This window comes from Canis lupus, chromosome 16 (genome assembly GCF_048164855.1).
Source record: "Canis lupus baileyi chromosome 16, mCanLup2.hap1, whole genome shotgun sequence".
NCBI classification, from domain to species: Eukaryota; Metazoa; Chordata; class Mammalia; order Carnivora; family Canidae; genus Canis; species Canis lupus.
The window spans coordinates 38,150,810-38,177,405 of NC_132853.1; the positions used below are offsets into that span (position 1 = coordinate 38,150,810).

General features: G+C 40.1%; 1 protein-coding gene, 1 non-coding gene and 1 pseudogene across 29 annotated transcripts in view; 2 read left to right on the forward strand and 1 right to left on the reverse strand.

The window, feature by feature from the left end:
* The first annotated feature begins 2,822 nt into the window (after positions 1 to 2,822).
* On the forward strand, positions 2,823 to 3,893 carry LOC140607508 (proteasome maturation protein pseudogene; annotated as a pseudogene).
* A 3,620-nt stretch (positions 3,894 to 7,513) lies between these two features.
* The window catches only part of CDK12 (cyclin dependent kinase 12), a 79,445-nt gene continuing 60,362 nt past the window's right edge, over positions 7,514 to 26,596 (forward strand). For all 28 annotated transcript variants that reach the window (XR_012008975.1, XR_012008977.1, XR_012008962.1 and 25 more), the window contains exons 1-3: positions 7,514 to 9,196; positions 14,101 to 14,982; positions 26,104 to 26,280. Coding sequence is in view for 2 of the 28 variants with exons in the window: in XM_072780389.1 (XP_072636490.1) it covers positions 8,148 to 9,196; positions 14,101 to 14,982; positions 26,104 to 26,280 (2,108 nt within the window). In the remaining 26 variants the exon portion in view is untranslated. The remainder of the gene's footprint in view (positions 9,197 to 14,100; positions 14,983 to 26,103; positions 26,281 to 26,596) is intronic.
* On the reverse strand, positions 19,355 to 19,461 carry LOC140607595 (U6 spliceosomal RNA). The gene has a single exon (XR_012009563.1). It is a non-coding gene; the product is annotated as a U6 spliceosomal RNA (small nuclear RNA).

The following is a 26,596-nucleotide window of genomic DNA, read 5'->3' on the forward strand; positions in this document are numbered from 1 at the left end:
CGATTTAGGGTTGCCTTCAGCCCAGGGTGTGATCCTGGAGACCCGGGATCGAGTCCCATGTCAGGCTCCCTGCATGGAATGGAGCCTGCTTCTCCCTCTGCCTTTGTCTCTGCCTCTCTGTCTCTCTGTTTCTCATGAATACATAAATAAAATCTTAAAAAAAAAAGCACTTTCATTGCTATTACTTAATAGTAATTAAAAGTATTAATGCGTAATACATTGAAATGTATTAAGTACATGATGGTTCAATGCCTGTCTTCGTTGTTAGTTTGCTATCTCCAGGAAGGTTGTACTGGGTCTACTTCTTTCACTACTGTCTAGTGACATTGCCTAGACCAGCCCCTAACACACGTTAGAGACTCATTACATATTGCTGGTATAAACTGATAGGGTTGCCAGATAAAATACAGAACACTCAGTTAAATTTGAATTTCAGATAATCAATTAATATTTTTAATATAAAAAAGTGTTTCGGGGCATCTAGGTGGCTCAGTCAGTTGAGCATCTACCTTTGGCTCAGTCCCAGATCCAGCCCTATAGCTGGCTTCCTGCTCAGCAGGGAGTCTGCTTTTCCTTCTCCCTCTGCCCCTCCCCCTGTTTGTACTCTCTCTCAAATAGATAAATAAAAAAAAATCTTTAAAAAAAAGAAAATAGGGCAGCCAGGGTTTGGCGCCACCTTCGGCCCGGGGCGTGATCCTGGAGACCCGGGATCAAGTCCCACATCAGGCTCCCTGCATGGAGCCTGCTTCTCCCTCTGCCTGTGTCTCTGCCTCTCTCGCTTTCTCCCTTTCTGTGTCTCTCATAAATAAATGGATAAATAAATAAATAATAAAATAAAAAGTAAAAATATATAATGTAAATCTAGCAACCTTAAAATTGATGAGGTACAGAGAGCATTTTATCCAAGTGAAAATTATTCAAAGATAATATTTACTTTTTTTTAAGATGTATGTATTTGAGAGAACAAGTGCATGTGCATGAATGAGGGAGGCACAGAGGGAAAGGGAGAGAGAATCTTCAAGCAGCCCTTCTGCTGAGTGCAGAACCTGCCACAAGGCTCGACCCAGGAATCTGGGTTCATGACCTGAGCTGAAATCAAGAGCCAGATATTCAACAGATTGAGCCACCCAGGCACCCCCTCAAAGATAATTAATATTTAAAATGCTGACAAGCGTCTAAGGAATCCTAATACTGGGGCAGCCCTGGTGGCGCAGCGGTTTGGTGCCGCCTGCAGCCCGGGGCGTGATCCTGGAGACCCTGGATCGAGTCCCACGTCAGGCTCTCTGCATGGAGCCTGCTTCTCCCTCTGCCTGTGTCTCTGCCTCTCATTCTCTCTCTGTGTCTCTATGAATAAAAAATAAAAAAATAATAAAATTTTAAAAAAAAGGAATCCTAATACTTGTGTAATAACTAGGAGCTGGTAATATAAACACGAAAACAGAGCCCCAAACTTTGATGCACTCACTTGATAATAAGCTTCTGAAAACATGATTGGTCACAAAAATCAGTTACTCAAAATTTTTTTGTTAACTTATAATTGTGCCCCAAATATCAATATTAGATATACAGCTACATTTTCTCATGGAAACTATACACAATAATGTCTATATCAACTATAGCTAGGTAATTTTAAACCTTATAAGCTTAAAAATAAAATAAATTTTATCAAATTCTGGTCACAGAATAGAATAAGAAGTTATTTCTCATTTGAAAATACAGATAAGGGCCGCCTGGGTGGTTCAGTGGTTGGCGTCTGCCTTTGGCTCAGAGCATGATACAGGGTCCTGGGATCGAGTCCCACATCGGGCTCCCCCTGAGGAGCCGCTTCTCCCTCTGCCTATGTCTCTGCCTCTCTCTGTGTCTCCCATGAATAAATAAATAATCTTTTTAAAAATGCAGGTAAAATGACATTATTGAAAAATTTGTACTTCAAAAGTAAAGATAGGGAGAGACATGTCATTAAACAAGAAAATCATCTAAGATGCACATAGGAGCGATCTTTGTATATGGCAAAAAGGAACACTGGTCAAATTTTAAATGACTAAGCTTTGAGGGGGATTTCAGAGGACTCTTCAAAACCTAAAATCTAAACTAATAAATTGATCTAGGGCAGGGTTGGGGGAGTTATTGACTTTAGTTAAATATTTCCTCTTGAGTACGGCCTAAAGAGAAGCTTTCTGACTTGCGGAGGGATTTACAGGGAAAGTATAGTGTTCATCTGACTGATTACCTTGAGGTTCATAAAGTTGCCCTGACTCCCTGCCCTGGGAGGTCATGCAAATAAAGCAAATTGTGTAGTCCTGGGATTTCTGAGTTCAAAGTTTTTCTGTAGAGTGAAGCAACCCTTATTTTATAAAAGTGCTATTTTCACAAATTCTTGGACAAATTTCTGCAGTTTACACTTAATTTTGTATTTAAACACTTGAACAAAACTATATTTCCTAGAGTAGACATTTTTTCCAGCTTTGTTGAGATATTATTGACCTTAGAGTAGAATTGCATCCACCAAAAAGAGAAAGTGTGCTAGAATAGAAAGAGTACTGGTCTAAGATTAAAGAAAGAGCTATCCCTGATCCTGGCACTTCTTAACACTTAATGGGAATGTATTCCAACTCCTGAGTCTCAGTTTCAACCTTTAGATGCATGTGGTAATACCCATCTTGGCCACCTCCCGGGGTTATTTGTTAAACTAATATCTATTGACAGACTTGAAAGAGTTTGTGGAAAATTGAACAGTGCTACAGAAATAAGTCATAAAAATTCAGGAAAATCTTCATTCACTCATTCATGTATCCATTACAAGTCTACAGTCTTCAGTAGGCAGCCCGCAGATAATTTAAAAAGTTTCAAATAGGGCCCAGCGGCTGTTCACAGAGCAAGTGAAGATGAATGCCAGAGGACTTGGATCTCAGCTGAAGGACAGTATTCCAGTTACTGAACTTTCAGTAAGTGGACCTTTTGAACAGCATGATCTGCGAAAAGGTCTCCCTTGTGTGAAAAATGAACTTTTGCCCAGTCATCCTCTTGAATTATCAGAAAAAAATTTCCAGCTCAACCAAGATAAAATGGATTTTTCTACACTAAGAAACATTCGGGTTCTGTTTGTTCCACTAAAATTACAAATGGAATTCAAGGCCATGCAGCAGGTTCAGCGTCTTCCATTTCTTCCAAGTTCAAACCATTCACTGGATATTGGAGGGGTAATAATGAGACTACTGGATTTGAAGATATTCTTAATGACCCGTCACAAAGTGAACTAATGGGAGAACCACACTTGATGGTGGAATATAAACTCGGTTTACTGTAATCTGTTGTGCTGTTTATGAATATAGAGGGACTGCATGTTGTTTATAGTCATCTTTTTACTATAATTTGATGTATACAGCATTAAAAGAATGGACACATGAGAATTTTTGCTTAAATAGTATTTGTGATCATTTGAAATTATTTGGTCTTTGGTTTATGGCCATGTGACAATTGAAGCACTAAAGGGAGATGATTTTAAAACACACAATTTATATGAAAACAATAGCCTTTAAAAATTTTTTTTAATTTATTCATGAGAGACGGAGAGGGAGAGAGAGGCAGAGACACAGGCAGAGGGAGAAGAAGGCTCCGTGCAGGAAGTCCGATGTGGGATTCGATCCCGAGACTCCAGGACCATGCCCTGGGCCGAAGGCAGACGCCAAACCGCCGAGCTACCCAGGTATCCCTGAAAACAATAGCCTTCTATATGTCTTTCAAAATTTGTTGTTAATGAGTATTTTAAAATTGTACAGATTTCAATTCAGCCTGTTTTCTGGGTATCCCATAAATTTAATTTTGATTACCATTATCAGCATTTGAGTCTACAGTCTTCATAGTAGCATCTCAGAATAAACATCTGTAATTGATTTCAGTGGTAAACACTACCAATTAAGCACAGTGTAGGGTATTATATACTATATTTTACCTTGTTTCAGTATAGCCTGTTGATATTTACAAGGAAAATACTGGATTTATTGATGCTATTTTAGAATTGTAGCTATTTGAATCTTTCAGTTTGAAAAGTATAATAAGTTCAAAGGTATTGATTTTGGTCTTGTCTTTTTTTTTAAAGATTTTATTTATTTATTCATGAGAGACAGAGAGAGAGAGAGAGAGAGAGAGAGAGAGGCAGAGACACAGGCAGAGGGAGAAGCAGGCTCCATGCAGGGAGCTCATCCTGGCACTCCATCCCGGATCTCCAGGATCACGCCCTGGACTGAAGATGGCGCTAAACCGCTGAGCCACCCCGGGGTGCCCTTGCTCTTGTCTTTAAAATGAAAAATCAACCAGCATATGTTGATTACACTGTTGTAATGCATAAATTTATATATCACAAAATGATTAAATTGAAAAAATTAGAATACTCATGTACATACACCGTATCCCTGAACAAATTCCATAATTATTTAAAAATAAATCTTCAAAAAAATAAAAAATAAATCTTCATTATAAAAAAAAGAAAGTTTCAACTGCTCTTTAAATTACATGATGAATGTTATTCAAGATTTTAACACATTGCCATAATTCCTTTTTCTGTCCCCACTTTTCCATTTTACCATGAGTATGGGTACATCCTGGGTCAAAAATTTAATATCATTTAGGGATGCCTGGGTGGCTCAGTGGTTGAGCATCTGCCTTTGGCTCAGGTCATGATCTCAAGATCCTGAGATTGAATCCTGCATCAGGCTCCCTGCTGGGGCATCTGCTTCTCCCTCTGCCTGTGTCTCTGCCTCTCTCTCTGTTTCTCTCATTTTTTTTAAAGATTTATTTATTTTATTTATTCATGATAGACACAGAGAGAGAGAGAGGCAGAGACACAGGCAGAGGGAGAAGCAGGCTCCATGCAGGGACCCCATGCGGACTCGATCCGGGACTTCAGGATCGCGCCCCGGGCCAAAGGCAGGCACCAACCGCTGAGCCACCCGAGGATCACCTGTTTCTCTCATTAATAAATAAATAAAATCAGGGCGTGTGGGTGGCTCAGCGGTTGAACGCCTGCCTTCAGCCCAGGGTGTGATCCTGGAGACCCAGAATGGAGTCCCACATCGGGCTCCCTGCATGGAGCTTTCTTCTCCCTCTGCCTGTGTCTCTGCCTCTCTCTCTCTGTCTGTCTCTTGTGAATAAATAAATAAAATCTTAAAAAAAAAAAAAAAAAGACTTGATCTCATTTAATAGATATAAAAAAACAGAGTACTTTTGCCAAACTCATGCCAGTATTTGATTGGTGGCTCAGTCATTTCATCTAATGGGCCATTAAGTCTCACGCCATATCATCATATCAAACACTGGTGGGAACTTTTTATATCCAGGCTCTCTTGCAGCAATGAATAAGGCGTTACCATACCTGAGTCCCAGTACTTAATTCTATCCTTTTATTTTTTTTCTTGATGGCATTAAATCTTTTTCCACAGTTGGGATGCGTGGGTGGCTCAGCGGTTGGGCAGCTGCCTTTGGTTCAGGTCGTGATCCCAGGATCCAGGGTTCCTGTAAGGAACCTGCTTCTCCCTCTGCCTGTGTCTCTGCCTCCGTCTCTCTGTGTCTCTCCTGAATAGATAAATCTTTTTTAAAAAAATAAAAATAAATTTTCTTCCATGGTTAATTAAAAAGTTTATCTTTTTTCATTTTAGCCAGCATTTATGGACTCAAACATTTATGCTAAAAAAATTTTTTTTGGTACCCATGTGACCGAAAGTAACAAGAACATTTTTAGGAAGTGATTTTTTAAAAATATTTTATTTATTTATTTATTTATTTATTTATTTATTTATTTATTTATTTATGTATTTATTTATTTGACAGAGAGTGTTTTATAGCAAACACTAATGGGGGGCAGAGGGAGAGGGAGAAGCAGGTTCCCCACTGAGCAGGGAGCCTAGATCTGGGCTCAATTGCAGGACCCTGGGATCATGAGCCAAAGGCAGATGCTTAACAAACTGAGCCACCTGGGGACCCCCAGGGAGTGATTTTGAGAGTAGATTCTTCTGCATTTGTTCAAGGTGTTTTCTCGTCCCTAATTTATTGGCTGACCTTCCCATCTTTGCATATATGTATCCTACTTAATCTTCATGGCCCAACTCAATTGCCCTACATTTATAGAATTTTTTAACACTCCCAGCCTTCTTTAGAACCTTTGCAGTGCTCTGTGTTATTCTTATGACATTTATCATCTTATATCTTTTGGTATGAATATTTCCTCTATATTGGCTTGATGGCCTTAGGAGAAAGGACATTATTTCACAGAGAAGGGCCTTAAAGTATGATAGGTAATTTTTAAAAAGTTTTTATTTATTTTTTCATGAGGAACACAGAGACATAGGCAGAAGGGGAAGCAGACTCCAGGGACCATGTGAGACTATTCCAGGCCCCCAGGATCACAACCTGAACAGAAGGCAGACGCTCAACCATGGAGCCACCCAGGCGCCCTTCATAGATAAATTTGATGAAGAAAACAATCATTTTTAAAAAGATTTATTTACTTATTTATGACAGAGATAGAGAGAGAGAGAGGCAGAGACACAGGCAGAGGGAGAAGCAGGCTCCATGCAGGGAGCCTGACGTGGGACTCGATTCCGGGACCCCAGGATCACACCCTGGGCCAAAGGCAGGCGCTAAACCGCTGAGCCACCCAGGGATCCCCGAAAACAAGAATTTTGGATGTCATTTAACCTCTCAGTACCTTAGTTTCCTCACATATACAATCCTATTTCAGATGATTGTTGTGAAGATGGAATGGGCTAATGTGGGCAGAGTTTTGAAAAGTAAAAAAAAAAAGAAGAGCAGGGATATTTTATTTTTTCTTGCTCATGAATACTTTTACTTGTTCAATAATTTAATTTTCTGTGTGAAGAAAAAGGCTAAATGATTCCAGAAAAGCCACAGATGATCCCAAGAGGTGATGGGTTTTCGGGTTAAGATTTTAAACAGAGTAGTGAGAGGAATGCCACACTATACAAGAGCTACGCTTTGGTGATAGACGTTAATTTGAATCTCGTTTTTGGCAGTTGCTGGACTAGCTTTGTTACCTTGAGTAAGTTATTTAACTTCTGTGACTCTGAGTTTCCTATCTGTAAAATAGGGAAAAGGATACCGCGTTTTGCAGGATAGTGAGAATTAGACATAACGCGCGTGGTACATGCTATTTAAGTGGGAAGAATTATTAATACTTAGGGACTGGGGTTGAAATGTCCCCACATTCGCCCTTTGTCCTGTTGACAATATTTCCATCCTGGTAGTTAAAAGAGTTGTTATAAAGTATGCAAAGCTAGTTTTGTGCCGGAGCCTGCCGCTATTTGTTCAATGAGTTACCAATAAAGTTTTGAATAAAAAAAAAAATCCTGCCACCGTTTCAATAAAGCTTTGCTCAAATGGAGAGCGGGAGCTTATCGCGAGAATCTGGCGGAACGCGTTTCTTGTTCAGGACCTACTCTCGCGTTGTTTAAGCAAGCCGTGGTGAGAGGTGAAAGGGAAGCACGAAATACCGCGAGAGCCCAGGGATTCTCGCGATATTTCCCGGGATTCCCCCTCCCCCCCTCCTCTAAGTGCCGTTTCGGTTTAACCTAGTGTGTGACTGAGTCTGTGTGAGGGAGCGAGTGAGTGTGTGAGGTGTTGAGGTGAGGCGGAGGCAAGAAGAGGGGCTCCCTCAGGAGCGAGGGACAAAGGGGGCGTGAGGCACTTAGGCCGCGGGACCCCAGCGACAGGAAGCCGCTCCGAGCCGGGCTACCGGGTAGCGGAAGGGCCCGCGCAGTCTTCACAGGGCCCCAGAGCCGGAGTCGGCCCCACTGCCCAGGGCCGTCGGCTTCCTACTTCCTCGACCTCCCCGGCGCCGGGGCCTGAGGATTGGCTCGGCGGGGGGAGGAGGGGAAACAGACTTGAGCAGCTACCCGTTGTCTCGCAACTCTACTGCTGAGGAACTCTCATTTCTTTCCTGGCTCCTTCACCCCCTACCTCATGTAGGAGGGTGCTGAGGAGTCGGGAGGGAGGAGGAGCCTGGGCTACTGTCCCTTCCCTCCCCACCCCCTTCTAGGGGCTCTTTGGTAGGCGTGGGGTTGGGGGGGAGGGTGGGGGTTACTTTTGGGAGTGCTGGGGAACTTTTTCCCCTTTTTGAGGGTAGGGGAAAGGGAATGCCCAATCCAGAGAGACATGGGGGCAAGAAGGACGGGAGTGGAGGAGCTTCTGGAACTTTGCAGCCGTCATCGGGAGGTGGCAGCTCCAACAGCAGAGAGCGTCACCGCTTGGTGTCGAAGCACAAGCGGCATAAATCCAAGCACTCCAAAGACATGGGGTTGGTGACCCCCGAAGCAGCACCTTTGGGTACAATTATCAAACCTCTGGTGGAGTATGATGACATCAGCTCTGATTCAGATACCTTCTCTGACGACATGGCCTTCAAACTAGACAGGAGGGAGAATGATGAACGTCGTGGGACTGATCGGAGTGACCGTCTGCACAAACATCGTCACCACCAGCACAGACGTTCCCGGGACTTACTAAAAACTAAACAAACAGAAAAAGAGAAAAACCAGGAAGTCTCCAGCAAATCGGGATCGATGAAGGACCGGATATCAGGAAGTTCAAAGCGTTCAAATGAGGAGAATGAGGACTATGGGAAGGCACAGATATCCAAAAGCAGCAGCAACAAGGAATCCAGGTCATCCAAACTTCATAAGGAGAAGACACGGAAAGAACGTGAGTTGAAGTCTGGGCACAAAGACCGGAGTAAAAGTCATCGGAAGAGGGAAACACCCAAAAGCTACAAAACCGTAGACAGCCCCAAACGGAGATCCAGGAGTCCCCATAGAAAATGGTCTGACAGCCCCAAGCAAGATGATAGCCCCTCGGGAGCTTCCTATGGCCAAGATTATGACCTTAGTCCCCCAAGATCTCACACCTCTAGCAATTATGACTCCTACAAGAAGAGTCCTGGAAGTACCTCAAGAAGACAGTCAATTAGCCCTCCTTACAAGGAGCCTTCCGCCTACCAGTCAAGCACCCGGTCACCCAGTCCCTACAGTAGACGACAAAGGTCTGTGAGTCCCTATAGTCGGAGACGTTCTTCCAGCTATGAAAGGAGTGGCTCTTACAGTGGGAGATCGCCTAGTCCCTATGGTCGAAGACGGTCTAGCAGCCCTTTCATGAGCAAACGATCTCTGAGTCGGAGTCCACTCCCCAGGTGAGTTATTTGTCTAACAGCCCTTTCTTACTTAGGCTGGGTCGTGAGGAACTGGCGATTAGTCATGTTAACGTTTTGTTGAAGCCCCCAGTCTTCCTCGTTAACTAGAACAATTTGCTATTGACTAGTTATTCAAGTAGTTGAATCTGGTCTTCTCTTAACCCAGAATTTGAGAAGTGGGGAGTTCACATGTCTAAAACTACTAAAGGTAGGTACTTCAGTGGTGAGATCGTCACTTGTAAGCTCCTGTGAGAAAAACCATAGGCTCCTGCTTCTTGAGTACAGAGTTGATAACTGAGTTTATCTCATAGCTTGTCTAGCAATTTCTGTTGTTGCATTGTTTTGAATGTTTTAAAATCACCTTGGTATTCGTGCTTTAGACCTTAGTGGACCTCACTGAAGATGTAAGAAACTATAAATTTTCATTTGTATAATTTTGAGGCCATTTGCTTAAGTCATTTATCATTTGTGTGTGTGCTGTCCACTGAATCTCCAGGGCTGTAAGTTTATTTCTTAATTGACAGTGTTTTGATAACTCTGGTTTTAACTGATGTTTTTACTGGAGTTCAGTTGTTTAGTCCTTTTTCTTTTTGTTGGTGTATAGCCTAGCAGAAATTGGTTCTAAGGATAATTTTATTTTCTTTACATCATCACCATTGACCTACCCTGTGACCACTGGCAATTTTCAAAATCTTTCTCTAAAAAACTAGTGGTAGTGCCTTTACCATGATGTTTTAACAAGAAAGGCATGTTAGTTTGAAATTTAATTGTTGAAATGAATTACTACTGAAAACTATGTTCTTATTCCTAGATGATGAGATGTACCTTCCTCTTTGTGGACTCACCTTTGTCCACAAAGAACATGGGCTTTGAAGTTATACCTGAACGGAATCCTAATCTTGCTTTGTGAACTTTGACAAATAATTTAATTTCTCCTTGCCCATGTTTCTTCGTAGTAAAATGGGAATAATAACTACCTACTTCTAGCATAGTTGTGAGAATTAAATTAGCTAATAAATGTGAAGTGTATAGCACAGTTCCTGGTTACCTGGAGGAAGACAGTAAATTCCATCTATGAGCAAGGAAATGTGTACAATGCTAGTGGAGAAATTATGCTATTTGTAAAAATCCATGCACGTCTTTTGTATGTTAATGTGAGTAATTTTTGCTGACTAAAAGTTATAATTATTCATAAGCCAGTTTGAATTAAACTGCAGAGTTCCTAGTTGTCAGAGGCTAAAAGTTCCTTAGTCGTCCTCCTCCCTCCCAACCCCCTCACCCCCATTTTATCACAATTTATCAAACAGAAAAGTTGTAAGAATTATAGTGAGGATCCATATATGTACTACCTAGGTTCAACAATTAATATATGCTGTATATTTTATCATATCCATCCATCCCTCCAGCAGTCCATCTTTTGTGGGTTTTTTATTTTTATTTTTTTTGGTTTTTTTAATCATCTTTTTTTTTTTTTTAAGATTTTATTTATTTATTCACAAGATACACAGGCAGAGGGAGAAGCAGGCACCATGCAGGCAGCCCTACATGGGACTCGATCCCGGGTCTCCAGGGTCAGGCCCTGGACTGAAGGTGGCGCTAAACTGCTGAGCCACCTGGGCCGCCCCTCCTCTTTTGTTTTGATTCCTCTCAAAGTTACAGACATTAGTATACTTCACTGTAAGCATTTTAGTGTTATGTATAGCATTAGCTAGAGTTGATTTTTTTTTTTTTGAAGACGTGAGTAAAATTTATATACAGTGAAATGGATGTCTTAAGTGTACCATTTATAAAGTAGCTTACTTGTTTAAGGAAACATTCTCAAATTGTTTTCTTGAGGGGGTAATTTCATTAAGGCTGTTTTGAGAATTTTTACTGTAGTGAGTTTTGGGAATATGGAATCGCACTTGAGGCTGAAAAACTAAAACGACTTTCGGAAAGGACTTGCTTTGCAGTGATTCCTTTTGAATTCATATCTCAAGTTCTGTCTTCTCAGTTAATTGGAACTGTGCAGTAATGGTAAAAAATAAGCCAGGAAAGAATTAGAGACACAATATGATAGCATAGGACACAAATATAAACATTATATAATTTTAAAGTCACATGCATATTTTTAGTTGGGTTTTAGAGAGCATTATGTGTTTTTATGTGTGCACTACAGATTTTTCCTCATTCTTTGGAATTCCAGACAGTAAGTACAAAATTTTCTTAGAGTAGAACACGCAGATCCTTCTGTGATATCTCTGTGGTTTTTCCTTGGGAGACACAGTCAAAATTAAACAAGCAACATCGTTTTAAAAGACTAAAAATGCTTTGCCAGAAATGCAAGGTCTTTGCATCCTTCAAATTAGTAGTGATTGATAGTAGCAATTTCATTTCACATTAATAGAACCTAACTCAATTCAGGGGGAAAATACATTTGTTTTTTGAGAACAGTTTGTATTGTTGCTCGCATTTACTTATTGGTTGTCTCCTGTTACCACCTCTCTCCTCCATCACTTTTACTCTTGAAATCTGGACCTCAAATATAGCATCTGTATCACTAAAAATGCCATAAGTATATGGCCATCAGGATGTTACTATTAACAATAAGCTTCTGTTCAGAAGTTGAAGGGTTTGTAACAGAGTTCCTTAGAAAGATTTAGTAATGCTGAATGATTAAAAAAACTAGTTTTTAGGGATGCCTGGGTGGCTCAGCGGTTTAGCGCCTGCCTTCGTGATCCTGGGGTCCTGGGATCGAGTCCCACATCAGGCTTCCTGCATGGAGCCTGCTTCTCCCTCTGCCTGTGTCTCTGCCACTCTCTCTCTGTGTCTCTTGTGAATAAATAAATAACATCTTTTATTTTTTTTTTAATTTTTTTTTTATTTATTTATGATAGTCACAGAGAGAGAGAGGCAGAGACACAGGCAGAGGGAGAAGCAGGCTCCATGCACCGGGAGCCCGACATGGGATTCGATCCGAGGTCTCCAGGATCGCGCCCTGGGCCAAAGGCAGGCGCCAAACCACTGCGCCACCCAGGGATCCTAAATAACATCTTTTAATAAAAAAAACAACAACTAGTTTTTAGAGCATGTGGTCCTTAGAAGTTTGTCCTGGGATAATAGAGATGGTAGTTTTATCCCAGCTCTAATTCAGTCAGAGAAAACTGTCAGCCAGTTATTTAGAAGTGTTAATTTTCTGAAGAATGTTTAGTAAATCCATTTAACCACTTTCAGTATTCTATATCATGTACATATACATGTTGTTATTACTGTTCTGAGTACTTTGATTTCAATAAAGACTTGTATTTTAACTAACTTTTGGGAGCAAATTTCCAAAAAGCAGTGTAGGTATAAGAAAACCATGGCTAATATCATATGAATTACTTACTATATATATATATACACACACACACTATTTGTTTTGAAAAATTTTGAATTATGTCAGTATTACCAATGACCAAAGATAAAGGGAGATATTGAAGCTCTGGAATGGGAACAATTTATTTAGACTACTGGGCAAATTGTTTTTTCAGTCACGTTTTTAGTGCTATTTTTTTTACCCCTCATGTAGAGGGGGAAAGCACATTAGGCTTTATGAAAAAGGCAAAAAGAATTAATGAGGGTTGGGTTTCAATTTAGAATAATCTACCTCATAGATTTCTAGATTCTTAATAATGAAGAAAATAAATTGAACATGCAACAGTACCTTGCTTTATGAGTTCCTAAAAAGTTGATTTGAAATCATTTTATGTATGAAATACCAGAAGTCTTTATAGTTTTGAGAACTTATAAATCATTTGGTAAGACAATTTTTTCAGCTTATCTATTTTGCAAATCCTAATAATTCTTGTATCTTAGGGGTTGTTTAGTATGGGCACAACTTAATTATTGACTGAGGATACAAGGAACAATCTTCTTGGGATCTGTCAATTAAATAGCTCTCTAGTTGAAACAGGGTTTGGTGAAGCATGCTAGTTACTTTTAATTTCCTGACTGTATAACTCACCTTTAGTATTTTTTTTATCATGTTTTTATTTTATCAGAGGTTTTTTTTTATTTTTGTTTTTGTTTTTTTTAAGATTTTGTTTCTTAAAATTGAGATGGAGAGTGAGAGAGAGCATGAGAGCACAAGGGCTGGGAGAGGCAGGTTCCTTGCTGAGTGAGGAGCCTGACAGGGCTGAATTCCAGAACCCTGGGATGGTGACCTAAACCGAAGGCAGATGCTTAACCAACTGAGCCACCCAAGGGCCCCAACTTTTTCACAGACTTAAACCAAAATTCTAAAAAAGTAATCATTGTGAATATGGGTGTTTTCCAACATGGGTAAAAAACACTCAACCACCTTCCATGAGTTGTATAAGTAATGGATAATTTTAGTATTGTATGATTGAAACATGATGTGTCCTGCAGGATTTAGTTTCTTGTAATCTATTTTTTAAGTAAACTTTTTTTTTTTTTTTTAAGATTTTATTTATTTATTCATGAGAGAGAGAGAGAGAGAGGCAGAGACACAGGCAGAGGGAGAAACGCTCCATGCAGGGAGCCTGATGTGGGACTCGATCCTGGGTCTCCAGTATCAGGCCCTGGGCTGAAGGCGGCGCTAAACTGCTGAGCCACCTGGGCTGCCCAACTTTGTTTTTTAGACCAGTTTGAGATGCGCCAAAAAGTTGTGAAGATAGTACAAAGAATTCTTATATGTCCTCGCACCCTATTTCCCCTATTATTATACATTAGTATGGTACATTTGTTACAGTTAATGAACCAATTCTGATATATTACTATTATCCGATAGTACCTAATTCATTTTTAAGATTGTTAAATTACTCAAAATGAGTTAAGTTACAGTGCTCTGTAGTTTAACTGATGTATTTTCCTCCCTATTGCTGTAGGCTACCCATTTTAAACTGCTTTTCTTTTTCCACTAGGAAATCCATGAAGTCTAGAAGTAGAAGTCCCGCATATTCAAGACACTCATCTTCTCATAGTAAAAAGAAGAGATCCGGGTCACGCAGTCGACATTCCAGCATCTCACCTGTCAGGCTTCCATTGAACTCCAGCTTGGGAGCTGAACTCAGTAGGAAAAAGAAGGAAAGAGCAGCTGCTGCTGCAGCAGCAAAAATGGATGGAAAGGAATCCAAGGGTTCACCTATATTTTTGCCTAGAAAAGAGAACAGTTTAGTAGAGGCTAAAGATTCAGGCTTGGAGTCTAAAAAGTTAACCAGAGGTGTAAAATTGGAAAAATCTGCCCCAGATACTGAACTGGTGAATGTACCACATCTAAATACAGAAGTCAAAAATTCTTTAGATACAGGGAAAGTAAAGTTGGATGAGAACTCTGAGAAGCATCCTATTAAAGATTTGAAAGCACAGGGATCAAGAGACTCTAAACCCATAGTATTGAAAGAGGAGATTGTTACTCCAAAAGAGACAGAGACATCAGAAAAGGAGACCCCTCCACCTGTCCCCACAGTTACTTCTCCTGCACCTCCTTTACCAACAACTACCCCTCCACCTCAGACACCCCCTTTGCCACCTTTGCCTCCACTACCAGCTATTCCACAGCAACCACCTCTGCCTCCTCCCCAACCAGCATTTAGTCAGGTTCTTACTTCTAGTACTTCAACTTTGCCCCCTTCTACTCACCCAAGGACATCTACTTTGTCCTCTCAGGCAAATTCTCAGCCCCTTGCACAGGTTTCTGTGAAGACTCAAGTATCTGTAACAGCTGCTATTCCACACCTAAAAACTTCAACGTTGCCTCCTCTGCCCCTCCCACCCTTATTACCAGGAGATGATGACATGGATAGGTAAGTCCTATAGTTAACTAGGAAAACTTTATCCTCTTGATCTAAATGTAATTCATTTTCTCAAACTGTCAAAACTAATATATGGATGTTTAAAATATTTTTATGAATAGGAAATGCTTTTGGTATTTGGTTGTCAGTGTAAAAGATTTTATTTATAACATTATTACTTAGAAGGAGAAAATTAGGGGCACCTGGGTAGCTCAGTGGTTGAGCATCTGCCTTTGGCTCGGGTCGTGATCCATTGGTCCTGGGATCAAGTCCCACATCGGGCTCCCCATAGGGAGCCTGCTTCTTCTGCTTATGTCTCTGCCTCTCTCTCTCTGTGTCTCTAATGAATAAATAAATATTTTTTAAAAAGGAGAAAATTACAGCTTGAGGCCTAGTAACCCTTTTCTTCATAAGTTTTTTTTTTCATAAGTTTATTGATAAACTTTTGATTAAAGTTTTTAAAAATCAATGGTGTTTTTCTCCCTAAATTTTTATGTTGCAGAAAATTTGTTTTCTTTTTGGATTGTTTTTCTTTTTTTAAAGATTTTATTTATTTGAGAGAGCAAGAGAGAGAAAGCACAAGCAAGGGAGGGGCAGAGGGAGAAGGAAAAGCAAATTCTCTGCTGAGCAGGGAGTCTGCTGCAGGCCTCAATCACAGGATCCTGGATCATGGCCTGAACCAAAGACAGCCTTTAACTGAGTGAGCCACTCAGGTGCCCCAAGATTTTTTTTTTTAATTTTTAAGTAATACCTACACCCAACGTGGGGCTCGGATTTATAATTCCAAGATCAAGAGTTGCATACTCTTCTCTAACTGAGCCAGCCAGGCATCCCTCCCCTCCCTGCCATTTAAAAAAAAATAATCTCTACACCCAGTATGGGGCTCTCAAACTCACGACCCTGAGATCAAGAGTTAGATGCTCCACTAACTGAACCAGCCAGGCACCCCTATATTGAAAACTTCAATAGCTGTAGAAAAATTTAAAGAATAATACAATTAATTCCTTTATACTCTTGACCAAGATTCATCACTTGTTAACTTTTTACATTTGCTTTAACTTTAGATATGATGCTTTACTTCAGAATACTTTAGCATACTTTAGCGTCTCTCTTCTAAGAACATTTTCCTTAAGAAAAATCTAAAAAACTTAACTGATTTAATGGTAAAATATCAATAATAATATTAAATATCCTTTGTGGTCCCCAAAAATGTCTTTTATAGCTGGATTCTTTTTTTTCTAATCTAGGAAAAGAATAAACCAGGTTTATTTTGAAAGGCACTGCTTAAAAAAAAAAAAAAAAAAAAAGTTATCCTATAAGAAGTGGAAGAACAGTATGTAGAATATTTACTAATTAGAATATAAATTCACAATGGGATGATGAGAAGAGCTTTAATTTTGATGGGTCCTCTGAATAATGAGAAGTGAAATTCTTCTGAAGCATGAATCTGATTTTATGGAAGGCATTAGGAAATACATTCTATATCTTGACAGGACTAGCTAGGCAAGTACCATCAAACAAATATGATTTATCAGTGACATATGCCATGGTAGTATGTGTTACTGGTGTTTTCTAAGGTGATCCTACCCTCTTGTTCTCTAGGATATGTTTCACTTTATTGCAACAAACTTTCATTGTAAGCATGAAAGTAAGTACCATGGATCTTGCATTCCAGACTAATTCCTAAACCTCCATAATTTTCCAAGTGATGTCAGTAATTTATTTTATTTATTTGAGAGGGAGAGTGAGAAAGCATGAGTGGGGACAAGAGGACAAGCAGGCTTCCCACGTAAACAACTTGAAATATGACCAGTTATCCCTTTCTCCTTAAAGCAGGTTGTTTAAAAAGTGATTTACTTTTACAAACTTCTATTAAAAATTTGAGTTAATACATTAAAAATGAGAACTAAACATTCCATTAGCAAAATACTAAATTCTGAATGCTCCAAAGATCTTTTTATAAGGGCTTAGTACTTTAAAGATAAAGCCTTTAAAAGTGGCATAGACTCTGCTAAAGTCTGGTAAACTCTAGCTGAACCAGGTTTCCAAAAAAATTGATTGGAAATGAAGACTTTAATTTTTTTAGTAAGCTCTGTGCCCAATGTGTGGCTTGAACTCACGACCCTAAGATCCAGAGTTTCATGCTCTACCAATTGAGCCAGCTAGGTGCCCTGGAAAGGAAGATTTTAAAAACCTTATGTGGTTAAAGATTTTATTTATTCATTTGACAGAGAGTGCGCCAGGAGCGCTTGTGCACAAGCAGGGGGAGTGGCAGGCAGAGGGAGAGGGAGAAGCAGGCTCCCTGTGGAGCAGGGAGTCCTATGTGGGGCTTGATCCAGGGACCCAGGATCATGACCTGAGCCAAAGACAGATGCTTAACTGACTGAGCCACCCGGGTTTCCCCCACATCAGTAATTTAAATGATGATGCGTTTCAGCTCTTTATATTTTTCAAGATTATATACTCTGCCTTTTAAGAAGGTGCAAATTCAATTAAAAAATTATTTTTAAAGAATGACTCCATTACTATTCATAGTGGTAAGTCTGATTTTATTTTAATTTTTTAAGAAGATTTTATTTATTCATGAGAGAGAGAGAGAGGGGGGGGGGCAGAGACACAGGCAGAGGAAGAAACAGGCTCCATGCAGGGAGCCTGATAGGGGACTCAATCCCAGGACTCCAGGATCACGCCTTGGGCCGAAGGCAGGCACCAAACTGCTGAGCCACCCAGGGATCCCAGTAAATCGGATTTTTAAAATTTTTTTAGTAAATCTGATTTTAAAGAAAAATTCTACATGCTTTAATATTATCAATTCTGCTATATCCTGAGAATTGCAAAGGAGAAATATAAAACCTGAAATTTATGTAAAAAAATCTATTTAGGTACACAATATATTTCTTTTTTTTTTTTTTTTTTTTAATTTTTATTTATTTATGATAGTCACAGAGAGAGAGAGGCGCAGAGACACAGGCAGAGGGAGAAGCAGGCTCCATGCACCCGGAGCCCAACGTGGGATTCAATCCCGGGTCTCCAGGATCGCGCCCTGGGCCAAAGGCAAGCGCCAAACCGCTGTGCCACCCAGGGATCCCCACAATATATTTCTTTTTTAAAAATTTTTTTATTATTTATTCATGATAGTCATAGAGAGAAGAGAGAGAGGCAGAGGCACAGGCAGAGGGAGAAGCAGGCTCCACGCCGGGAGCCCGACTCAGGACTCGATCCCGGAACTCCGGGATCGCACCCTGGGCCAAAGGCAGGTGCTAAACCGCTGAGCCACCCAGGGATCCCCTGTATACAATATATTTCTCATAGATAATGACCTATGCATTTCTATAGTTTTTATTAGAAAAGAAAATAGCAGTTGAGCATTATCCAGTGGGACTCTGGGCCATGATCTATCTATAGGAGCCTTGTTTAAATATTGGTTTACATAGTGGCTAGAACAATATCGGTGTGGCTCAGGATCTTCATTTTGAAATGTTTACTTGGCTAACCAAATAATTATTGAACTTACCTACTATGTATCACTGTAGAATGCTGATTTCCAGAGGTGGAATAATTTTGATAGGCACATAGGGATTTCTATCTTTTAGGTTGAAGATGAAAGGTAAAGTAAGACCATTCAGTACTTATTTGAGTATATGTGGCTATCTTTAAGAATGTGTATGAGAAAATGAAGTGAACAGAAGCATTTTTTGTTATATATCAATTCTGATTCTGAAAATATGACTTTCACCTCATAGTCCAATGTAATTTATTGGACTATGTAATTTTATTGTAATTTTATTTTTATTTTATTTTTTTATTTTTTAAAGATTTTATTTATTCATGAGAAACACACACAGAGAGACACAGAGAGAGAGAGAGAGAGGCAGAGGGAGAAGCAGGCTCCATGCAGGAAGCCTGACGTGGGACTTGATCCCGGGTCTCTAGGATCACACCCTGGGCTGAAGGCAGCGCTAAACCGCTGAGCCACCCAGGCTGCCCTGTAATTTTAATAGTATGATAATTATGTAAAAACCGTTACACAGGGGATTCCTGGGTGGCTCAGCGGTTTGGTGCCTGCCTTCGGCCCAGGGCTTGATCCTGAAGTCCTGGGATTGAGTCCCACATTGGGCTCCCTGCATGGAGCCTGCTTCTCTCTCTGCCTCTCTCTCTCTCATGAATGAATAAATAAAATCTTAAAAAACAAAACAAAACCCATACACAAGAACAAAACATCTATTTTCTGTGGATACATATGTCTGTGTATATATCCATATAAATTCACATCAGAAAATCCAGAAAGATAAATATTAAGCTGATAAAATTATTATCTCTGTGGATGGGACTTATAATGAGGATCAAAGGTAAAGGGACCTTATCCCCAAAATTTTAATATTTTAAAAGTATGGAATGCTTCATAGATTTGCTTGTCATCTTTGCGCAGGAGCCATGCTAATCTTCTCTGTATTGTTCCAGTTTTAGTATATGTGCTGCTGAAGTGAGCACCAATGTAATTACTTTTAAATGTATGATTATTATTAGCTTTCCACACAAACACAAATGAATTATTAAAGGTAGAAAAATGGAAATGAAGATATCTTCCACAATCTATTTTTTCATTTTGTATTTTAAATTCAAGATGGCTTTTGTTTTCATCTTTATTTTTTGGTGCCATGTTACACGTATATCATACTAGTGGCACCTGTCTTTTGCATGAAAAATAATTTTTTGGCAGCCCCTGTGGCGCTGCGGTTTAGCACTGCCTGCAGCTTGGGGTGTGATCCTGGAGGCCCAGGATCGAGTCCCCTCTCTCTGTGTGTGTCTCTATGAACAAATAAATAAAAATCTTTAAAAAAATTTTTCTTTTTAAATTTATGATAGAGAGAGAGGCAGAGACATAGGCAGAGGGAGAAACAGGCTCCATGCGCCGGGAGCCCAACGTGGGACTCGATCCCAGGTCTCCAGGATCGCGCCCTGGGCCAAAGGCAGGCGCTAAACCGCTGTGCCACCCAGGGATCCCTAAAAAAAATAATTTTTATGTAAGAAAACTTTTCAGGAAGAAATCTGAAAGTTGCATACAGAATTCATTTATCTTCTTGATCTCACATAAGATTGCAGCAGCTTCATTGTTGAGAATGTGATTTATATATTTTTGTTTCCTTCAATGCTTTAAACATAAAAACACAGAATACAATTAGTAAATATTGCTTATTTGAATAAGATTACCGAAGGAGCCAGGATCAAGACTTGTGTGAAATGACACTGGGCACGTAGTTAAGAATTCACTTGGCACATGGATGACATAAGGTTTATATCAGAGGATGTGTCGTCGTCTTTTTTTTTTTTTTTTTTTTTAAGATTTTATTTATTCATGAGAAGCAGGCTCCTTGCAGGAGCTCAATGTGGGACTTGATCCCTAAACTCCGGGATCACATCCTGAGACAAAGGCAGATGCTCAACTGCTGAGCCACCCAGATATTCCATAGATGTGTCTTCTTTTATTTTATTTTTTAAAGATTTTTTTTTTTTATTCATGAGAGACACAGAGAAAGAGAGGCAGAGACACAGGCAGAGGGAGAAGCAGCTCCACGCAGGGAGCCCGAAGTGGGACTCCATCTTGGGTCTCCAGGACCACACCCTGGGCTGAAGGCAGCACTAAACCGCTGAGCCCCCCCCCCCCCCCCCCCGCCGGGCTGCCCGATGTGTCTTCTTTTAAAGCACCTTTGGGAATAGAATGAAACTTTTCTTTCAAACTTATGTATTGGACCGAGTGTATTTTGTTTTTTGTTTTTAAGATTTTATTCACTTATTCATGAGAAATGTAGAGATAGAGGCAGAGACATAGGTAGAGGGAGAAGTGGGCTCTCTCTGGGGAGCCTGATGTGGGACTCCAACCCAGGACCCTGGGATCTTGACCTGAGCCAAAGGCAGATAGATGCTCAACCACTGAGCTACCCAAGTACCTCTGGGCCAGGAGTATATTAATCCAGGTATCAAATGCGGGAATGAATTTAACATGGTATTGCAAAAGCCTTTCTAATTCATGGTCTGCAATTCTTCATTTCAAGAAATGAGGACTGCTAAACACCCATTCTTCAGGAAACAGTACATTCTTCATGAACATAATTATTCATGGGGATCACCTGCTGGTTTGCTTTTAAGATTTTAGAGCACAAATGAGAGGAGGGGCAGAGAGAGACAAGTAGACTCCCTGCTGAGCGAGGCTCCTGAGATCATGACCTGAGGCAAAGTCAGACACTTAACTGACTGAGCCTCCCAGGTGCTCCAGGGATCACCTGCTCTTAAGGAGATCATCTGTATACTGTTTTTAAAATTTTAGTTAACTGAGGTGCCTGGCTAGCTCAGTCAGTAAAGCATACAACTCAATCTCAGGAGTCGAGAGTTCAAGCCCCATGTTGGTCATGGAGCCTACTTCAGATAATAGAATTTCGGTTAACCACATAGGGTTTTTATTTAAAGAAAATTTTTTTTTTTAAGATTTTTATTTATTTATTCATGAGAGACACACAGAGAGAGGCAGAGACACAGGCAGAGGGAGAAGCAGGCCCCATGCAGGGAGCCCGACATGGGACTCGATCCTGGGACTCCAGGATCACACCCTGGGCTGAAGGCTGCGCTTAACTGCTGAGCCACCCAGGCTGCCCAAGAAATTTTTTTTTTTTAAAGATTCTATTCAAGGGACACCTTATGGCTCAGTGGTTGAGCGCCTGCCTTTGGCCCAGGGTTTGATCCTGGCTGGAGTCCTGGGATCGAGCTCCACAGGGGGCTCCCTGAGTGGAGCCTGCTTCTCTCTCTCTCTGCCTAACATCTCTGCCTGTGTGTGTGTGTGTGTGTGTGCATCTCAAATAAATAAAATCTTTATTAAAAATAAAGATTAAAAAAAAGATTCTAATCATTCATTCATGAGAGACACAGAGAAAGAGGCAGAGACATAGGTAGAGAAGCAAGCTCCCTGCAGGGAGCCTGATGAGGCACTTGATCCTGGAACCATGGGACCATGGACCCGAGACAAAGGCAGAAGCTCAACTGCTGAGCCACCCAGGCATCCCCACATAGGGTTTTAAAATCTTCCTTTCCAGGGTACCTGGCTGGCTCAGTTGGTAAAGCATGAAAATCTTGATCTTAGGGTTGTGAGTTCAAGCCACACGTTGGGCAAAAAGCTTACTAAAAATAATAACAAAAAAAAATAAAATCTTCATTTCCCAATCAATTTTTTGGTAGCCTGGTTCAGTTGGAGTTTATCAGACTTTAGCAGAGTCTACATTATTCTTAAAGACTTTATCTTTAAAGTACTGAGCTCTTATAGAAAAGTTTTGTGTGAGCTTCAGAATTTAGAATTTGTTAATGGAATGCTCAGTTCCCATTTTTAATGTACTCACCTCAAAATTTTTTTTAAAGATTTTTATTAAGGATGCCTGGGTGGCTCAGCGGTTTAGCTCCTGCCTTCGGCCCAGCGCATGATCCTGGGGTCTCGGGATCGAGTCCTGCATCAGGCTCCCTGCATGGAGCCTGCTTCTCCCTCTGCCTGTGTCTCTGCCTCCCTCTCTCTCTCTCTCTCTGTCCCTTGTGAATAAATAAATAAAATCTTTAAAAAAATATTTTGTAAAAAAAAAAAATATTTTGTTAGAGAGAGAGGAGGAGTTTGGGGGGCGGACAGAAGGAAAGGTTGAGGCAGATTTCCCCCAGAGCAGGGAGCCCAACGCGGGATTGATCCCAGGACCCTGGGACCATGACCTGAGCTGAAGGCAGATGCTTCACTGACTGGGCCACCCAGGTGCCCTCGACTCAAATTTTTAATAGAAGAATCTAAAAGTAAAACAGTTTTTAAACAACCTGCTTTAAGGAGAAAGGGATAGATGATCATATTTAAAGTCATTTATGTGGGGGTACCTGGGTGGCTCAGTCAGTTACGTGTCTGCCTTTTGCTCGAGTTGTGATTCCAGGGCCTAGGATTGAGACTGCTCCTCGGGGATCCTGCTTCTCCCTCTCCCTGCCATTCCCCCGTTTGTTTTCACACTTTCTTTCTCTCTCTCTCTCTCTGTCTCTCTCCATCAATGGATAAATAAAATCTTTATAAAGTCGTTTATACTATAAAATTATGAAAAATATTAAGTTAATCTTTTAAAATAATTGATATGTAAATTTTCTTTATTAACAATAAGGAGTTCTTATAAATGATATTGACATTGTACTACAGATTAAATCCCATCATTATAAATTCCAAGAGATTATACAGATTTAAATATTTGAGCAGTCATGGAGCTTTACAACTTTTTTTCTTGTTTTTTTTCCACAACTTTTTTTTTTTTTAAATTTTTATTTATTTATGATAGTCACAGAGAGAGAAAGAGAGAGAGGCAGAGACACAGGCAGAGGGAGAAGCAGGCTCCATGCACCGGGAGCCTGATGTGGGATTCGATCCCGGGTCTCCAGGATCGCGCCCTGGGCCAAAGGCAGGCGCCAAACCGCTGCGCCACCCAGGGATCCCTCCACAACTTTTTTTGAAAGAAAATTATATGTGAGCATTTATGCAGCTACTCACCATTTGTGGGCCCAACTACAGTTATAAACAGGGAACCAGGAAATACTGATATTAGTAGGATCAGCACTTCCTAGTACTGAATCTTCATAGTAATGACTTAGATGTTCAATATCTGCTCTCCAGTGTTAGACCCTCTCTGTACCTGCCATATATCCTCTGCACTGTATAGAGCTGTGTTTTACTGAGTGCTGAATACTGAAGGCTATAGGCTGTGATGTTAAGCATTGCAATTTTATGAGTCATCATTATTCCACAATTTTTGGTACATTGGAATTTGTTGAAATAGGATTTGACCTGCATTCAACTTATGTGCTCTGAACGGATAGTACATATCAGACACATGCTTGATGAATTAAACACGCTAATCATACAATTTTTTAGAAGCAATGTACATTTTCATAGTAGCAAATTGAATATGAACCTATAAAGCCAACCTTGGAGAAAGCAGGACTTAAGTTTAAAAATAGACTGAATTTATATGAAGTGATGGTGAGAAAATTCAGATACTTCAATTCTAGTGAAGCATAACCAAGAAGTAATTTATTTCTGAGTCATGAGGAATTAAAATTTATAAAGAATATTCTGACAATAGTTGAAAAATTAGGAATTTTTATTACTTGAATGTCTTAAACATTGGAGAAATTTAAAAATCTATATTACGTCCTGCCTGAAGAGTTTTCTTGTAATAGGCTTTGTTCCCAGGGTAGAAAAATCTTAGTGCAAATTATAATAATCATGTGCATTCATCTCTATCAGTAATTTAACAGAAAGTTTCAAATGATCATTTTGCAATCTATTGACTACCCTAGTTCTGTCTGATATGCACAAACTAATCTAGATTCTATTCTGCCTGATTTACAGGAGATTAAAATGATGAAAATTGGTATGAAGTTACACTTTTTGAGATTGTGTTTCACATGCAGTCTTTAAAAAGACACATTGCAAGGGATAGATCTTCATTGGTTCTATGGACGACGTATTCATGAAAGAATACATGTTTTATAACTACTTGTAAAAAAAAAAAAAGGAGAAGAGGCTCCTGTGGTTAGGAGGATTCTCAGCTTGTTTTCAAGCTTCTGATACTGTGATAGAACAGAAAAGACTTATTATCTAGCATGGTTTTATTTGTAGGCATGAGTTAGTATATTATCTTTTCTGAGGATGTACATAGCACAAAATCCTTTTTTTTTTATATTTTATTTATTTATTCATAGAGAGAGAGAGGCAGACACAGGCAGAGGGAGAAGCAGGCTCCACGCAGGGAGCCCAACGTGGGACTCGATCCCGGGTCTCCAGGATCACACCCCAGGCCGCAGGCGGCGCCAAACCGCTGCGCCACTGGGGTTGCCCACAAAATCCTTTCTTATAAATAAATTGAGATCGTTAAAAAATTGGATCTGAACAGTGACTTTTCTAATCTATTCCAGAAAAGACATCCTTTCTTCCCATTCTTCCCCCCTATTACCACCATTTTGTTGATTATCATGAGAGGCCTGCTACCAACTGCTTTAATGATTCTGAAATAGTTTCCTGGACTCTCTGCTTAGATTACTTTGAGAATTATTTATATATTTTGGCTAGTCATATATGGTTGCCTTTTGCTTCCAAACCAATAGAATAGGTCAGTATATTCACTAATTTTGAGTCCAATTTAACTATATTTTTTACAAAACACTCAAATACTATTTCCTTTTCTTTTTTTTTTTAATTTTTTTTTTTAATTTTTATTTATTTATGATAGGCACACAGTGAGAGAGAGAGAGAGGCAGAGACACAGGCAGAGGGAGAAGCAGGCTCCATGCACCGGGAGCCTGACGTGGGATTTGATCCTGGGTCTCCAGGATCACGCCCTGGGCCAAAGGCAGGCGCTAAACCGCTGCGCCACCCAGGGATCCCACTATTTCCTTTTCCAAATTCTGTCAACATCTACACAGTAGTGTGACATTGTTGAACTTTCATTTCTTTGGAATTTATTTACTTACTTACTTACTTACTTACTTACTTACTTATTTATTTATTTATTTATTTATTTATGATAGTCACACAGAGAGAGAGAGAGAGAGGCAGAGACATAGGCAGAGGGAGAAGCAGGCTCCATGCACCGGGAGCCCGACGTGGGATTCGATCCCGGGTCTCCAGGATCGCGCCCTGGGCCAAATGCAGGCGCCAAACTGCTGCGCCACCCAGGGATCCCCCCCCTTCTTTGGAATTTCATTCCAAAATATGTAGAATATGTTTGGTGACTCCCATGAGTTGCTGTGATACTTTTTGAATTTAAGGTGATTACTTCTTATATTTTATTTCATCTCAATAAAATTCCATATAGAATCTTAGGAAGAACATTAAAGAGTTTGTTAAAGGACCTACAAGTAATACCCCAAATTTTTATCTTTTGTTTTCTTTTATGTACTATGGATTTCTTTTTGTGAAATCCAAGAATCTTTGTGATAAACTCTAGTTCCATATATTACATTACTTTTAAGTAAAATCTTTATAATCTTTTAATAGCCAGACATAAGCTTTGAAAAGTTTTATTTGCATATTTCTTAATTATGATCTTTTTCTTTTCTTCATCTATTGTTTAGTCCAAAAGAAACTCTACCTTCAAAACCTGTAAAGAAAGAGAAGGAACAAAGGCCACGTCACTTACTCACAGACCTCCCCCTCCCTCCAGAACTTCCTGGTGGGGATCCATCTCCTCCAGACTCTCCAGAACCAAAGGCAGTTACACCACCTCAGCAACCATATAAAAAGAGACCAAAGTGAGTTTTTGGAGGGACCTGTTCTTTTATTATTTATTTAAGAGAGAATGAGCTGAGGGGAGGGCGGGGAGGAGCAGAGGGGAAAGGAGAGGGTGATGGGACACCTGGGTGGCTTACCAGTTGAGCGCCTGCCTTTGGCCCAGGGCGTGATCCTGGAGTCCCGGGATCAAGGCCCACATCAGGCTCCCTGCATGGAGCCTACTTCTCCCTCTGCCTGTGTCTCTGCCTCTCTCTCTCTCTCGTGAATAAATAAATAAAATCTTAAAAAAAGAGAGAAAGAGGGAGAGAACTTCCAACAAGACTCTGCACTGAATAT